This window comes from Euprymna scolopes, chromosome 32, assembly GCF_053919585.1.
Source record: "Euprymna scolopes isolate OS-2025 chromosome 32, ASM5391958v1, whole genome shotgun sequence".
Lineage (NCBI taxonomy): Eukaryota > Metazoa > Mollusca > Cephalopoda > Sepiida > Sepiolidae > Euprymna > Euprymna scolopes.
The window spans coordinates 53,118,215-53,137,584 of record NC_136513.1 but is presented as its reverse complement, the minus strand read 5'-3'; the positions used below and the strand labels follow the sequence as shown (position 1 = coordinate 53,137,584).

Genomic DNA, 19,370 nt, shown 5'->3' with positions numbered 1-19,370 from the left:
GAGCAAAGTCAAATTATTTAAACAGTAAAAGGTTTAATAGAACAATATACTTTTTTTTCTTTTTTTAAAAGAAGGCTTTTGAAAGAAATATCTCTAAAATGAAATTGATCACGTTGTATTATTTCGCAAAGCTTTGACAGTAGTCGGTTTCTTTTGAAGTTTCAAAAAAATCGACCCCATACCTATCTCTTCCAAACCTAAAGTTATTAAATAACTCCCTTCGTTAATTTAAGGGTAATTAATTCAATTCAGTCAAGTTTTTTTTTTAATTTCATTGAAATAAAATCCATTATTTTTTTTTCTCCAGAAAGATAAAACCCTGAATTTGATTATATTAAAAGCAGAATAATATAATCTTTTTTCTAGAATTTTAAATTGAAAATTAAAAGTGTTTTGCGCAGTTCTTTGCCGAACGAAAAAGAAATTAATATATATATTTTTAAAAGGTTTTGTAATCAGTTAATTTTTATGTCTAAATAATATTTACGATTAATTAAATAATTTCATTTTAAAAAGTATTTATAAATAGAATTTTACTAAGGACTTATAGTTGGGTTTGTATTACTGTACACATAGATTCGAAAAAGTTGTCAAAAAACAAATATATAACAAATAAATGTTATCAAAGGCAAGATAAGTTATTTTTCTACCTAACTGGATATATTTTTCGGGTTTTTATTCAATGTAACATGTTTATTCAGCTCGAAAAGCACACTGTTTACCGATGTATTGGAAAATTCAAAATGGCGCCCGAGACTCTCTTTAACACGGTAAGTTTGGGAAAAGATGTTATAAATAATAAACTATACAAAATACTGCTAGAAACTCGCTCAATATATGTTACCGTGACATATTTTGATATATATTCGGTGTTTTTTTTAATAGTTTTTTGTCTAGTTTATTATTTATAGCACCTTTTCCCGAACTTACCATGTTAAAGAGAGTGTCGGGCGCCATTTTGAATTTTCCAATACATCGGTAAACACTGCATGTTTTTCGAGCTGAATAAACATGTTACATTGAATAAAAACAAAAAAAAAAATGTATCCAGTTTGGTAGAAAAGTAACTTATCTTGCCTTTGATAATATTTGTTTGTTATATATTTGTTTTTTGACAACTTTTTCGAATCTATGTGTACAGTAATTTATAAATTATTAAATTAAATATTTATCTTTTTTATATTTAATTAGTATATATTTTCTTTCTCTTCGGCTATATTTTTTTTATTGAATTCATTAAATCTGTTAATTATGAGGACCAAAATAATGAATCGTGTGTATTTATTCTCTAATTTTCTTGTTTTTATTCTGTTATATAAATTCTATTTTATTTGTTTTTTCTCTGAAGGATAAATTCTATTTTCTTTGAGTTTTTTTTTTCTGTATTCCAATTAAGTAAAATTTTCTCTAGAATAAATTTTGCTAATTTTTCCGTTTAGTTTGCTATATAATAATTTTATTTAATCCAAAACACGACGGTGTAGACATAAAATATCACTTCCAAAGTTAGGGAACATATTTGGGAACTACCGACCATAAGTATAAAACTACCTGGTATATTTCAAAACAATAAATTCCCTAGGAATCGGAATCGGAATCGTACTTGGTATCGGAATCGTTAATCAATATTTTCCTGGAATCGGAATCGGAATCGTATAAAAATTAGGAATCGTCCCAACACTAGTTTTAAAACATGCAAATGAAAAAATGATTTGTGGCGATTTTAAATGGTACCTCTTCTTTTATTGTAATATATTAATAAGAAAAAATTAAAATCGTGAGATACACCCGGGCTTGAACACGGGATCATTTGATCTATAGTCGAATGTTCAACCACTCAGCTTTATTTATAGATGAAAGAGGTTTTTTAAGAAGAAATGATTTGCTAATATTTTATAATCTCCCTTGGCTGATAATGTAAAATATTCCCCCTGTAAAAAATTCTCTTTTATCTATAAGAAAGGAAGACTATTTTTAGGATCGGATATTTTTGATATTTTCAATACTTATCAAATGAATTTCTGTACAAAAGATACCAAAGAACACTGCCAGACATATAAATTAGTTTTGTGTGAAATTTGCAAAACATAAGCTGAGCCGCTTCAGAATCTATGAGGAACTCACTCACTCACACACACACACACACACGCTCACAAAGTTACTTTTATATAAAAGTCGAGATTACAAATAAGTAAAAAAATTTGATTAAACGGCAGAATTGTTTCAAGCAAATACTTACGCTTGGCATTTTGAAGCTTGCTGTAGTGATGATTTAAGTTGGCTTTAACAATGTACTGCGTCATTAGTTTACTGGATGTAGGAGAAAGCACTGCAAGGAGAAACAGAAGGCAATCACCTGAGTATAATTGGGATGAATTATTGTTTGCTTTCATAATGTTAAATAAAAGCGAAAAAATATCTTGCTGTGAGAGTTCAATGAACAGTAATTGAAACACAGATAATTTTTGGAACTGAAATCAAACAAGAATAATTTGAATCTTGATTTGATAGGTAGTGTTGGGACGATTAATCGGAATTGGGTATCAGAAAAATGGGAAATTGGGGGGGGGGGAGATCAGGAGCGGAAAAATTTTAGCTTTATTTCCAATTCCAAAAACAATACTTTTACTTATCTTTGCTAAATGCCCACCTCTGCCCCTTCACTCCCCCCCCCTCCAAAAAAAATGGAAGTGTACGTTTTTATTTTAGAATTTAAATTGGTAATTATATTGGAATCGAGAATATAGAACAGAATTAGTAATTGTATCAGAATTGGAAAAAATATTGAAATTGTCCCATCATTACTAAAAACAACAGATGTAATTTCACTCACGTGTGCTATTTTGAGGGTTTTTCATTTCCGTTATTTTGTTTATTCAGGCAGTAATCTGGAAGAAAAATATTTAATTTATTTGTAGACCAAAATAAATCAAAATATCTGGAAATATTTCTTTTTATTAAAGAATAACTCAAATCTCTGAAAATATCTTTTATGAAAGAACAAATCAAATCTCTGGAAATATTTCTTTTGTGAAAGAACAAATCAAAATGCCTGGAAATATTTCTTTTATGAATGAACAAATCAAAATGTCTGGAAATATTTCTTTGTGAAAGAACAAATCAAAATGTCTGAAAATATTTCTTTTGTGAAAAAAACAAATCAAAATGTCTGAAAATATTTCTTTTGTGAAAGAACAAATCAAAATGTCTGGAAATATTTCTTTTATGAAAGAACAAATCAAAATGTCTGAAAATATTTCTTTTGTGAAAGAACAAATCAAAATGTCTGAAAATATTTCTTTTATGAAAGAACAAATTAAAATGTCAGGAAATATTTCTTTCATATAAATAAAATAGTAAATGTATCTGCGTGTGAAAATATTTAACCAATAAACGCTTAAACTACTGAAATTAACAGGAAATAGTAATCATACACTAAGAACAGTTTATAACAAGTAAAATCTTTGTTTGGATGACTAACGCGTACAGAAATATATCGACAAGTTGAAATACAAAATGTTCATTTGAACTTGCCAACATATTTCTATTACTTCTGCATATGCATAAATTCATTCATAGCTTAATATATTAAAGTGGTTTAATTTTAAATCTTTATCTATTTATTGATAGCTAAAACAGTAGGTAACGCAACTGTAGTGCTAAATGTTTTGGTTTCAATTCTAGCTGATGGCATCCAAGTTATTTTTGTTTTTTTAACTTTTGAAATCAATACTTTATATATATAATATTCAATAGAGAATGTGCTTTGTAATAATAAATACGAAATCTGAATGAATTCAAATATATTTAAGCATACTTTATGACCATGCAAAGTAGAATGTCCCTTGCTATCGAAAGAATAAATCAAGATGTTTGGAAATTCTTCTTGTATGAAAGAATAAATCTAAATGTCTGGAAATATTTCTTATTTTCATAAAACAAAATAAACCAAGATACCCAGATATATTTCTTTTCTTTGAGCTCAGAATAAATCAAGATATCTAGAAATATTTATTTTTATATAAGAGACTATCAAGATATCTGTAAAAATTATTTGCTAACCTGTCTAAGAAGATTAATAAATTTCAATAAAAATTATAAAATTCTCAACTTGGAGATTCATTTTATCATCATAAAAACCAAAGAGAACTCAGTAAATGTTCTTTCAAAAAGACAAAAAAAATGATTTTCCCAAAAGAAATATTTTTAATTGCTCTGAAAATCATTATCTTATTCTGAAAATCATTATCTTATTTTGAAAATCATTATCTTATTCTGAAAATCATTATCTTATTCTGAAAATCACTATCTTATTCTGAAAATCATTATCTTATTCTGAAAATCATTATCTTATTCTGAAAATCACTATCGTATTCTGAAAATCACTATCTTATTCTGAAAATCATTATCTTATTCTGAAAATCATTATCTTATTCTGAAAATCATTATCTTATTTTGAAAATCATTATCTTATTCTGAAAATCACTATCTTATTCTGAAAATCACTATCTTATTCTTAAAATCATTATCTTATTCTGAAAATCATTATCTTATTCTGAAAATCATTATCTTATTCTGAAAATCATTATCTTATTCTGAAAATCACTATCTTATTCTGAAAATCATTATCTTATTCTGAAAATCATTATCTTATTCTGAAAATCATTATCTTATTCTGAAAATCATTATCTTATTCTGAAAATCATTATCTTATTATGAAAATCATTATCTTATTCTGAAAATCATTATGGAAGATGTGGAGTCTGCAACATAATATAAGAGGGAAACACATACACATTTACGAACCCCATACAAACATTCAAAATTAAAAAAAACCTAGATTGCACCTCAAAAAACGTGATCTATGTAATAAAATGTCCAGCATGCGATAAATCCTACATAGGCGCTACAAAAAACCTTAGTAATAGAGTAGCCCTACACCGATCCAACATCAAAATCGCGGAAAATAGACACCTGCATGTATCACAACATATACACACATGCAGTGGAGGCAGATTCGAGATAATGCCCATCTTCCAAACTGACAACTACTTCTACTTGCTAACACAAGAAAAAAATTTCATAGCAAAGTTTAACCCCGCCTTAAACATCTCTCCATAATTATACACATAAATAGGCAAAACACAAAATACACTTACACGCATGCATACTTGGGTAGGTGTGCACCCTCACACACGAAACAACAAAAAAAGCACAATAAGGCACACACACACTTTCGCAGGTGCGCGCGCCCATACCCAGTACAGTACCATTTCTCTTAACTAAACAAACAACTAGAAATTATACGTATGTATGTGTATGTACGCGCATGTGTACGTGTGTATATGTGTGTGTGCATGGGTGTGCACATATGATTGTGTATGCGTGTGTGTATATATATATATATCATCTGTTATCTATGCTATATCTTGTTTGTGTGTATACGTGCACTTATGTTTGGGTGACCGAATCCATGTATGCATATGTGCTTGGATTAGAAAGGAAACTTCAACCAATATATACATAAGGTGAGATGTATGAATATGTATGTGTATGTGTGATTGTGAGTGCATGTGCCCATATATATATATATGGGTGGATGAGTGTATACACATCCGTATGTATGTGTTGCATGTATGTGTATATATATATATACATATGTATGCACATGTATGAGTGGGTAAATGTGTTCGTGTGGATATGGATATATGCGTATGTGTGAGCCCCTGCATATGTCTGTGTGTGTGTGCATGTGTGTGTGTATGTGTATGTGCCTACATAGTATGTGGATGTTTGTGAGTGTATGTGCACATACACACATATATGTACACACATGTATGTATGTGCGTGTATGTGTGTGTATATATATCTTCTACCTATTCTCCATCTTACTTGTGTGTGTGTGGGTGCGTGTATGTATGTCTGAATGATTAAGCGCATATATACATGCGTGTTTTGGTTGGAAAAAAAAAAAAAAAAAAGAAAGTATATATATATAAAATAAAAAAATAAAAATAATTGTTAGCGGTGGATGTATGCGAGTACGTGTGTGAGTGTGTAGGTGGGTATGTATATATGTATGCTCCTACATATATTTCTATGTATGTGCGTGTGTGTATGTGTGTGTGCCTGCATACGTGTGTGTGTGCATGTGTACATGTACATGAATGTATATCTATGTGTGTGTGATTGTGTGTGAGTGTATGCTATACATGAGGAAAGAAAGTCTTTAAAAAGAACCCTAAAAAAACCCATAAAAACCTTCACCATATGGACTAAAAAACACTCTTTGAAAATAACTTTGACCGGACACTTTGAACACTTACAGTTGGAGTCAGAATGTCTGAGCACACGCATCACTCTGAAAAACATATTTAATATCAGCGGAGGTAACTCTACAAAGTCCCATTTTAAAGAAAAACTTTTTACGAAAACATCTGAAGAGAGCACACCCTAAGCTCGAAACGCGTTATAAAAATATTTTAAAATAAAAATATGATGAAAACCTTTAAAAAAAAGCCACAATTGTTGATGGCTACACTCTTATATATATATATATATATATATATATATATATATATTATTTTATTACCGTTATATATATTTGCTCTGCAATAGTATTGAGCACCTTCTTCAGGTTTTTACTAATTACCACTTTTTCTCCGTGTGTGTGTGTGTGCGTGCGTGTGTGTGTGTTAGATGCATTTTATTTTTTTTTCAACCTGACTAATTTTCATGCACTAATGAAGCCTTCTAATGAATCTCAGCAAGTTTCTGTATATCATTAAAATATAAGTTCTTCAAATTTTTTATTTGAATCTCAGCAAGTTTCTGTATATCATTAAAATATAAGTTCTTCAAATTTTTTATTTGAATCTCAGCAAGTTTCTGTATATCATTAAAATATAAGTTCTTCAAATTTTTTATAAATAAAAAGGTTTACAAGGAAATATACAGCATTTTTATCCAAAAAACTAAGGTTTATGTAGAGTTTATATTCAATAAAATTGAAGAAACTTGTCAAGAATTTTTTTACCCAAAACTGAAGGTTTGGTACTTTGATCAAATTGATTGTCCAAAAAAAGTTATGGACATTGATTGCCTTTGTTTTTAAAAGTAGTTGCCCTTTTTTTTTTTTAAGAAATTCTCACATGTCATTGTTCAGAATTTTTTGGATGAGGATTTATAGATAATATATATTATTTGGATTATTCAGACTACTATTCTCATCTTGAGCGTTATTCGCACAACGTTTCAGTTAATATAACCACCGATCATCAGATGTGTTTTATCAAACTCTGGAATCTATCAATCAAACTTGGAAATCTACAAGTACCCATGGCGTAGTGGATAAAGTACTTGGTAAAATTCAGCTGTAAGTTAAATTCTTCTGAAAGTTGAAGGTTCAATCTTCAGTGCGGGTGACATTCAAAATACAATTGAGAATTACTTAGGACTTCTACCGAGTCATGGCTGACAGAATGAGAGCATGCTAACCCTGTGGATTAAATAAAGGGTTTCATTGAAAATTCTGTGCAGATTCCCGAGTTCAGCAAGATCAACCGAAAGAGGGTTGGATGTTACATCGACTGAAACATTGCATGAATAACACTAAAAAAAAAACACAATTGTCCGAAGAATCCAAATAATACAAATTCTTGCATATTAAATCATGTATTTTTAGCAAGTATACAAACTTAATCATCAACCCAGAATATTGTGACGATCACTTCTAATTTGCTATGTTAGAATAAGTAAAAATATCTTAAACGATTCTTTTCATTCCAAATGTTGACAGCTGTGACAACATAATCAATAACAATCTGTTTATTTTTTTATGTCATGCCTTAGAACTGAACATGTGTGCTTCTATCACACAAACGCAACACATTCATCTTTTTTTACTCACGTTCACCGCAGACAAGGCATATTGCCACTTGGGTGTAAAAAATTATTTGGAACCATGTCTCTGGCGACTATAGGATGAGATGAATTAGATGTCTGTTTACATTACATCTAAACTTGTGCATGTTAGTAAAGTCAGGAAACAGGAAGGGAATTACTAGAAGTCCCAGTGAAGAAGCTATTAGAGTAGAAAGCTATCCAGCATCTATGGATCTCAACAGTGAAGTGGTGGGATTTTGTTGCTTGTCAGATTAGTCAGAACTATGTACACTGAAGGGGCACAAGTGCTGAAAGTTCATCAGCACATTGAAGGTTGCGATGATGGCACAAGAGTTGGAGCTTGGCCGATAGTGCGGGACCTATTATATTTGAGATTCGTTATTTGACCATATCTGAAAGGAAGAGAGTAGTGGTAGGTGTGACAACAATAATCCATGCATGGGCGAATATTTGCTTTGTAAAAATATATGGTACTTTCAGGTGTGTGTAAGGGAGCCCAACTAATTTGCAGCAGCCCTAGAAATGTCTTCAAAGTATTTACTTATGCTAATTAAAATTATGAGAAAACCTAAAGAAATTTGGTTTAATCAAGTTGGATATGTATTATTCGAGCAGTGCCTGACCGACCTCATATGCAGCAATTGAAAAAGTAGCCATTTCAAATTTAGTAGCATATTTATTAATAACCATTTCAAATTTTATAGAATATATATTAGTAGCCGTTTTAAATTTATTAGCATGTATATTGGTAGTTGTTTCAAATTTAATGGCATATATATTTGTAGCCATTTCAAATTTAGTAGCATATTTATTAATAACCATTTCAAATTTTATAGAATATATATTAGTAGCCGTTTAAAATTTAATAGCACATATATTGGTAGTTGTTTCAAATTTAATGGCATATATATTTGTAGCCATTTCAAATTTAGTAGCATATTTATTAATAACCATTTCAAATTTTATAGAATATATATTAGTAGCCGTTTAAAATTTAATAGCACATATATTGGTAGTTGTTTCAAATTTAATGGCATATATATTTGTAGCCATTTCAAATTTAGTAGCATATTTATTAATAACCATTTCAAATTTTATAGAATATATATTAGTAGCCGTTTAAAATTTAATAGCACATATATTGGTAGTTGTTTCAAATTTAATGGCATATATATTTGTAGCCATTTCAAATTTAGTAGCATATTTATAAAAACCATTTCAAATTTTATAGAATATATATTAGTAGCCGTTTAAAATTTAATAGCACATATATTGGTAGTTGTTTCAAATTTAATGGCATATATATTTGTAGCCATTTCAAATTTAATAGCATATTTATTAATAACCATTTCAAATTTTATAGAATATATATTAGTAGCCGTTTAAAATTTAATAGCACATATATTGGTAGTTGTTTCAAATTTAATGGCATATATATTTGTAGCCATTTCAAATTTAGTAGCATATTTATTAATAACCATTTCAAATTTTATAGAATATATATTAGTAGCCGTTTAAAATTTAATAGCACATATATTGGTAGTTGTTTCAAATTTAATGGCATATATATTTGTAGCCATTTCAAATTTAGTAGCATATTTATTAATAACCATTTCAAATTTTATAGAATATATATTAGTAGCCGTTTAAAATTTAATAGCACATATATTGGTAGTTGTTTCAAATTTAATGGCATATATATTTGTAGCCATTTCAAATTTAGTAGCATATTTATAAAAACCATTTCAAATTTTATAGAATATATATTAGTAGCCGTTTAAAATTTAATAGCACATATATTGGTAGTTGTTTCAAATTTAATGGCATATATATTTGTAGCCATTTCAAATTTAGTAGCATATTTATTAATAACCATTTCAAATTTTATAGAATATATATTAGTAGCCGTTTAAAATTTAATAGCACATATATTGGTAGTTGTTTCAAATTTAATGGCATATATATTTGTAGCCATTTCAAATTTAGTAGCATATTTATTAATAACCATTTCAAATTTTATAGAATATATATTAGTAGCCGTTTAAAATTTAATAGCACATATATTGGTAGTTGTTTCAAATTTAATGGCATATATATTTGTAGCCATTTCAAATTTAGTAGCATATTTATAAAAACCATTTCAAATTTTATAGAATATATATTAGTAGCCGTTTAAAATTTAATAGCACATATATTGGTAGTTGTTTCAAATTTAATGGCATATATATTTGTAGCCATTTCAAATTTAGTAGCATATTTATAAAAACCATTTCAAATTTTATAGAATATATATTAGTAGCCGTTTAAAATTTAATAGCACATATATTGGTAGTTGTTTCAAATTTAATGGCATATATATTTGTAGCCATTTCAAATTTAGTAGCATATTTATAAAAACCATTTCAAATTTTATAGAATATATATTAGTAGCCGTTTAAAATTTAATAGCACATATATTGGTAGTTGTTTCAAATTTAATGGCATATATATTTGTAGCCATTTCAAATTTAGTAGCATATTTATTAATAACCATTTCAAATTTTATAGAATATATATTAGTAGCCGTTTAAAATTTAATAGCACATATATTGGTAGTTGTTTCAAATTTAATGGCATATATATTTGTAGCCATTTCAAATTTAGTAGCATATTTATAAAAACCATTTCAAATTTTATAGAATATATATTAGTAGCCGTTTAAAATTTAATAGCACATATATTGGTAGTTGTTTCAAATTTAATGGCATATATATTTGTAGCCATTTCAAATTTAGTAGCATATTTATTAATAACCATTTCAAATTTTATAGAATATATATTAGTAGCCGTTTAAAATTTAATAGCACATATATTGGTAGTTGTTTCAAATTTAATGGCATATATATTTGTAGCCATTTCAAATTTAGTAGCATATTTATTAATAACCATTTCAAATTTTATAGAATATATATTAGTAGCCGTTTAAAATTTAATAGCACATATATTGGTAGTTGTTTCAAATTTAATGGCATATATATTTGTAGCCATTTCAAATTTAGTAGCATATTTATTAATAACCATTTCAAATTTTATAGAATATATATTAGTAGCCGTTTAAAATTTAATAGCACATATATTGGTAGTTGTTTCAAATTTAATGGCATATATATTTGTAGCCATTTCAAATTTAGTAGCATATTTATAAAAACCATTTCAAATTTTATAGAATATATATTAGTAGCCGTTTAAAATTTAATAGCACATATATTGGTAGTTGTTTCAAATTTAATGGCATATATATTTGTAGCCATTTCAAATTTAGTAGCATATTTATTAATAACCATTTCAAATTTTATAGAATATATATTAGTAGCCGTTTAAAATTTAATAGCACATATATTGGTAGTTGTTTCAAATTTAATGGCATATATATTTGTAGCCATTTCAAATTTAGTAGCATATTTATTAATAACCATTTCAAATTTTATAGAATATATATTAGTAGCCGTTTAAAATTTAATAGCACATATATTGGTAGTTGTTTCAAATTTAATGGCATATATATTTGTAGCCATTTCAAATTTAGTAGCATATTTATAAAAACCATTTCAAATTTTATAGAATATATATTAGTAGCCGTTTAAAATTTAATAGCACATATATTGGTAGTTGTTTCAAATTTAATGGCATATATATTTGTAGCCATTTCAAATTTAGTAGCATATTTATAAAAACCATTTCAAATTTTATAGAATATATATTAGTAGCCGTTTAAAATTTAATAGCACATATATTAGTAGTTGTTTCAAATTTAATGGCATATATATTTGTAGCCATTTCAAATTTAGTAGCATATTTATAAAAACCATTTCAAATTTTATAGAATATATATTAGTAGCCGTTTAAAATTTAATAGCACATATATTGGTAGTTGTTTCAAATTTAATGGCATATATATTTGTAGCCATTTCAAATTTAGTAGCATATTTATAAAAACCATGTCAAATTTTATAGAATATATATTAGTAGCCGTTTAAAATTTAATAGCACATATATTGGTAGTTGTTTCAAATTTAATGGCATATATATTTGTAGCCATTTCAAATTTAGTAGCATATTTATAAAAACCATTTCAAATTTTATAGAATATATATTAGTAGCCGTTTAAAATTTAATAGCACATATATTGGTAGTTGTTTCAAATTTAATGGCATATATATTTGTAGCCATTTCAAATTTAGTAGCATATTTATTAATAACCATTTCAAATTTTATAGAATATATATTAGTAGCCGTTTAAAATTTAATAGCACATATATTGGTAGTTGTTTCAAATTTAATGGCATATATATTTGTAGCCATTTCAAATTTAGTAGCATATTTATTAATAACCATTTCAAATTTTATAGAATATATATTAGTAGCCGTTTAAAATTTAATAGCACATATATTGGTAGTTGTTTCAAATTTAATGGCATATATATTTGTAGCCATTTCAAATTTAGTAGCATATTTATAAAAACCATTTCAAATTTTATAGAATACTAGCATGGGTGCCCGGCGTTGCCCGGGTGTTTGGAGGTGTATGCTGAGCAAAAAAAAAGGGGGTAATTTTTTAAACTTTGACCCCTATTATGACCCCTGAAAATTTATTGTTTTGGGCTCAAATCAAGTTATTAAGTTAGATCCATGTCCACGGAAGCTATATCTAAAATTTAAAGTGTGTAGACCCAAAATTGTCGGAGAAGTTTGGTAGAGTTCTCAAAGCTCAAATCGTTGAACTTTGACCCCTTAATCGCCAAATTTCTGGCTAAAAACCGATCACATAGATTTTTCCAAATCTCAGTACCCTGTATATCAAATTTCGAGTCTGTAGACTAAAAATTGACAGAGTTATTTCGTAGGGAAATGTACACAGACACACACACACACACACACACACACACACACACACACTTTCACTTTTATAGATATATAGATTTAAAATTTGAGTCTGACAGAATGACAAAATTATATTGCAAACCGATATATTAAACAAACGAACTTCAAAGAGACAAATGAACACATAAGTAAAAACAATTTGTATTAGAAAACATTTATTATTCCACGTCTTTTTTTTACAGACCTGACGACTGAGGTTCGCTCTTAATAAAAATTGTTTTTTATAGTCTTAATTTTGACTTCCTTTTTCATAAAAAACTAAAAAAAAAATCAAGAAAGAAAAGAAATTTAATTTTATTTTTTCATTAATTTCTTTCTGTGCAAAGCAATTCTTTCAAGCTTACTCTGTTTCCAAAATGTTTTTATTTTATTCCCCTCCCCCTTCATTCATTTTCCTCCGCATCCTGGCAAGATTACTGTACACATAGATTCGAAAAAATAGTCAAAAACAAATATATAAATAAATGTTATCAAAGGCAAGATAAGTTACTTTTCTACCTAACTGGATATCTTTTTTGTGTTTTTATTCAATGTAATATATTTATTCAGCTCGAAAAACATACACTGTTTACCGATGTGTTGGAAAATTCAAGATGGCGTCTCACACCCTCTTTAACACCGTAAGTTTGTGAAAAGGTGTTATAAATAAAAAACTATACAAAATACTATTAAAAACCCGCCGAATATATGTCAACCTATGTCACGGTAACATATATTGAGCGAGTTTTTAACAGTATTTTAACAGGGCACATCGTAAAAACTGACCCATTAATTTTCCTGAAGTAAAAACTATATCGTTTTTAAACTTTTAAAACTGTACATTATAAAAAGAAAACTGTTCGAGTGATTTTTTTTTTTTTTACATGGGTGTCACCACTTATCAAGGCCCAGAGGCCACTCAAGGATAAGGGTTAATAGGTATACATTAGTCATTGTGATTTTAGCATAGTAAACAGTGGGAATTTTGTAACTTGGATTACTTGAAAAAGAAAACTGTTCGAATGATTGAAAATGAAAACAAAATAACAATGTAAATATATTGATAAGAAAAAAACAAAAACAAACGAAGTTTCCGTTTCAGGAACCCGAGTTTAATTTTATGTCGTAATCATTCAACTCGTTAGCGGTTTTATTCAGCGATTAGGGATAACCATACGACATATCTAATTACCAAAGCGATTTTTTTTTTAATTTTTTTTTTTTATTAAAACTAAACCTGTTTAGTTTTAATGAACCAATTTTTTTAAAGCCAACACGTTAGTTATTTTGAGAGCGTGCAACTGCACCCGAAAGGTTGATTAGGAAACTCCAAATCCTTTTATGACTCGGAAAAAAAAGGGCTTTTTATCGGCTTAAATGATAAACTAATGTTAAATATTAGTATTTGCCATCGATTCTGAAATAAAATGAAATCCTGACATTGTGATCATTTTTGCAGGTGTTATGTGCCAAATATTGAAATAAGAATGTTTAAATTCAATTATTGTAATTTAAGTCTTTAATTTTAAAGTCGATTTTATTTATAAAATATCTTTTTAGAAATCAATCTCAAAAACAATCTGAACAATAAATCTCTTTTGTTATGGCTAAGTTTTTGTCAAGGGTAGAAATTATAATAGACAAGTATTCATCCATGATGACATTTTACCGATTTCCTGGTTTACAGGTATTCTTGCTAAATTTCTTCGAAAGAATTGACATAAACAATACTTCAACTAAATACGTATATTTCATGCAATAATGACTTTTATTTCTTCTGACTTTTCCTAAACTAAACATAAAACATCGGTTAGGGTTAGTTTAACATTCTGTAAAAGTACCTTCCGTTTTTTTTTGTTTGTTTTTTTTTTTGTACTTCTGCAGAGAAGGTAAAAAACCGATAAAAACTGGATATGTTTTTCGTGTTTTTATTCAATTTAACATGTTTATTCAGCTCGAAAAGAATACAGTGTTTACCGATGTGTTGGAAAATTCAAGATGGCGTCTCACACATTCTTTAACACCGTAAGTTTGGGAAAAGGTGTTATAAATAAAAAACTATACAAAATACTATTAAAAACCCGCCGAATATATGTCAACCTATGTCACGGTAACATATATTGAGCGAGTTTTTAACAGTATTTTAACCGGTTTTTTATTTATTACACCTTTTTCCAAACTTACCGTGTTAAAGAGAGAATCGGCCGCCATCTTGAATTTTCCAATACATCGGTAAACACTGTATGCTTTTTGAGCTGAATAAACATGTTAAATTGAATAAAAACACGAAAAATTTGCTTTTGATAACATTTATTTGTTATATATTTGTTTTTTTTTGCAACTTATTCGAATCTATGTGTACAGTAATACAAACCCGAAATGAATTTAAGACCACGAGTGAAATGAGAAAAAGAAGTCAGCGGGTTTGGTTGCCATAACAACGTGACGGTAGTGAACGTGTGTGTGTGCGTGTGTAGTTTCGTATTTTTTTAATTTGTAAATAACAAGTTATTAAAAAATTAAACCCTTCCAAGATGGACAATAAATAAAGCCATAATATTTTATGGTAAAGGTAAGAGCGTAGAAACGATTGTTTTTTAGGAGATGTGATTATTGGATTAACCAATCAGAAATCGTCTGTGGCACACACACATCTCTGTTTTTACAGATATATATAGAAGATAGATATAGATATAGATAGATAGAAGATAGAAGATAGATTAAATGTTAAATAGATTTTGTAAATAGTACAGTTGAAATGATTAGAATATTTCCAATATGTAATAAGGTCGAGGTAATTAGTTAAAGAGATTTAATATAATGTGATATGCAAATGAGCATAAGTCATTCGATATGGGGGTTGTTTGTAGAATAGTATATAAAGAAATTAGGCAAAGATTCTTATGTCTCCTATAACAGAAACATCCTAAAATGGGTTCTAATGTTTCTCTACCAGGAGAGATCTTACCTCGTTTATATTTCGTTGATGATGGAGAGCTGTACACACAGACAGAAACACACGAACCCTATTACTTTATAAAAATATAGATATACTAGCATGGGTGCCCGGCGTTGCCCGGGTGTTTGGAGGTGTATGCTGAGCAAAAAAAAAGGGGGTAATTTTTTAAACTTTGACCCCTATTATGACCCCTGAAAATTTATTGTTTTGGGCTCAAATCAAGTTATTAAGTTAGATCCATGTCCACGGAAGCTATATCTAAAATTTAAAGTGTGTAGACCCAAAATTGTCGGAGAAGTTTGGTAGAGTTCTCAAAGCTCAAATCGTTGAACTTTGACCCCTTAATCGCCAAATTTCTGGCTAAAAACCGATCACATAGATTTTTCCAAATCTCAGTACCCTGTATATCAAATTTCGAGTCTGTAGACTAAAAATTGACAGAGTTATTTCGTAGGGAAATGTACACAGACACACACACACACACACACACACACACACACACTTTCACTTTTATAGATATATAGATTTAAAATTTGAGTCTGACAGAATGACAAAATTATATTGCAAACCGATATATTAAACAAACGAACTTCAAAGAGACAAATGAACACATAAGTAAAAACAATTTGTATTAGAAAACATTTATTATTCCACGTCTTTTTTTTACAGACCTGACGACTGAGGTTCGCTCTTAATAAAAATTGTTTTTTATAGTCTTAATTTTGACTTCCTTTTTCATAAAAAACTAAAAAAAAAATCAAGAAAGAAAAGAAATTTAATTTTATTTTTTCATTAATTTCTTTCTGTGCAAAGCAATTCTTTCAAGCTTACTCTGTTTCCAAAATGTTTTTATTTTATTCCCCTCCCCCTTCATTCATTTTCCTCCGCATCCTGGCAAGATTACTGTACACATAGATTCGAAAAAATAGTCAAAAACAAATATATAAATAAATGTTATCAAAGGCAAGATAAGTTACTTTTCTACCTAACTGGATATCTTTTTTGTGTTTTTATTCAATGTAATATATTTATTCAGCTCGAAAAACATACACTGTTTACCGATGTGTTGGAAAATTCAAGATGGCGTCTCACACCCTCTTTAACACCGTAAGTTTGTGAAAAGGTGTTATAAATAAAAAACTATACAAAATACTATTAAAAACCCGCCGAATATATGTCAACCTATGTCACGGTAACATATATTGAGCGAGTTTTTAACAGTATTTTAACAGGGCACATCGTAAAAACTGACCCATTAATTTTCCTGAAGTAAAAACTATATCGTTTTTAAACTTTTAAAACTGTACATTATAAAAAGAAAACTGTTCGAGTGATTTTTTTTTTTTTTACATGGGTGTCACCACTTATCAAGGCCCAGAGGCCACTCAAGGATAAGGGTTAATAGGTATACATTAGTCATTGTGATTTTAGCATAGTAAACAGTGGGAATTTTGTAACTTGGATTACTTGAAAAAGAAAACTGTTCGAATGATTGAAAATGAAAACAAAATAACAATGTAAATATATTGATAAGAAAAAAACAAAAACAAACGAAGTTTCCGTTTCAGGAACCCGAGTTTAATTTTATGTCGTAATCATTCAACTCGTTAGCGGTTTTATTCAGCGATTAGGGATAACCATACGACATATCTAATTACCAAAGCGATTTTTTTTTTAATTTTTTTTTTTTATTAAAACTAAACCTGTTTAGTTTTAATGAACCAATTTTTTTAAAGCCAACACGTTAGTTATTTTGAGAGCGTGCAACTGCACCCGAAAGGTTGATTAGGAAACTCCAAATCCTTTTATGACTCGGAAAAAAAAGGGCTTTTTATCGGCTTAAATGATAAACTAATGTTAAATATTAGTATTTGCCATCGATTCTGAAATAAAATGAAATCCTGACATTGTGATCATTTTTGCAGGTGTTATGTGCCAAATATTGAAATAAGAATGTTTAAATTCAATTATTGTAATTTAAGTCTTTAATTTTAAAGTCGATTTTATTTATAAAATATCTTTTTAGAAATCAATCTCAAAAACAATCTGAACAATAAATCTCTTTTGTTATGGCTAAGTTTTTGTCAAGGGTAGAAATTATAATAGACAAGTATTCATCCATGATGACATTTTACCGATTTCCTGGTTTACAGGTATTCTTGCTAAATTTCTTCGAAAGAATTGACATAAACAATACTTCAACTAAATACGTATATTTCATGCAATAATGACTTTTATTTCTTCTGACTTTTCCTAAACTAAACATAAAACATCGGTTAGGGTTAGTTTAACATTCTGTAAAAGTACCTTCCGTTTTTTTTTGTTTGTTTTTTTTTTTGTACTTCTGCAGAGAAGGTAAAAAACCGATAAAAACTGGATATGTTTTTCGTGTTTTTATTCAATTTAACATGTTTATTCAGCTCGAAAAGAATACAGTGTTTACCGATGTGTTGGAAAATTCAAGATGGCGTCTCACACATTCTTTAACACCGTAAGTTTGGGAAAAGGTGTTATAAATAAAAAACTATACAAAATACTATTAAAAACCCGCCGAATATATGTCAACCTATGTCACGGTAACATATATTGAGCGAGTTTTTAACAGTATTTTAACCGGTTTTTTATTTATTACACCTTTTTCCAAACTTACCGTGTTAAAGAGAGAATCGGCCGCCATCTTGAATTTTCCAATACATCGGTAAACACTGTATGCTTTTTGAGCTGAATAAACATGTTAAATTGAATAAAAACACGAAAAATTTGCTTTTGATAACATTTATTTGTTATATATTTGTTTTTTTTTTGCAACTTATTCGAATCTATGTGTACAGTAATACAAACCCGAAATGAATTTAAGACCACGAGTGAAATGAGAAAAAGAAGTCAGCGGGTTTGGTTGCCATAACAACGTGACGGTAGTGAACGTGTGTGTGTGCGTGTGTAGTTTCGTATTTTTTTAATTTGTGAATAACAAGTTATTAAAAAATTAAACCCTTCCAAGATGGACAATAAATAAAGCCATAATATTTTATGGTAAAGGTAAGAGCGTAGAAACGATTGTTTTTTAGGAGATGTGATTATTGGATTAACCAATCAGAAATCGTCTGTGGCACACACACATCTCTGTTTTTACAGATATATATAGAAGATAGATATAGATATAGATAGATAGAAGATAGAAGATAGATTAAATGTTAAATAGATTTTGTAAATAGTACAGTTGAAATGATTAGAATATTTCCAATATGTAATAAGGTCGAGGTAATTAGTTAAAGAGATTTAATATAATGTGATATGCAAATGAGCATAAGTCATTCGATATGGGGGTTGTTTGTAGAATAGTATATAAAGAAATTAGGCAAAGATTCTTATGTCTCCTATAACAGAAACATCCTAAAATGGGTTCTAATGTTTCTCTACCAGGAGAGATCTTACCTCGTTTATATTTCGTTGATGATGGAGAGCTGTACACACAGACAGAAACACACGAACCCTATTACTTTATAAAAATATAGATTAGTAGCCGTTTAAAATTTAATAGCACATATATTGGTAGTTGTTTCAAATTTAATGGCATATATATTTGTAGCCATTTCAAATTTAGTAG

At 28.4% G+C, this 19,370-nt stretch overlaps 1 protein-coding gene across 1 annotated transcript in view; it reads right to left on the bottom strand.

Annotated features, from left to right (window-relative positions):
* LOC145256360 (uncharacterized) overlaps positions 1–19,370 on the bottom strand; it is a 63,336-nt gene that overhangs the window by 33,768 nt on the left and 10,198 nt on the right. The window contains exons 2-3 of the mRNA XM_080115184.1: positions 2,834–2,888; positions 2,240–2,329 (exon numbers count right to left, since the gene is read on the bottom strand). Of these exons, the coding sequence (XP_079971310.1) occupies positions 2,240–2,329; positions 2,834–2,858 (115 nt within the window). The 5' untranslated portion in view covers positions 2,859–2,888. The remainder of the gene's footprint in view (positions 1–2,239; positions 2,330–2,833; positions 2,889–19,370) is intronic.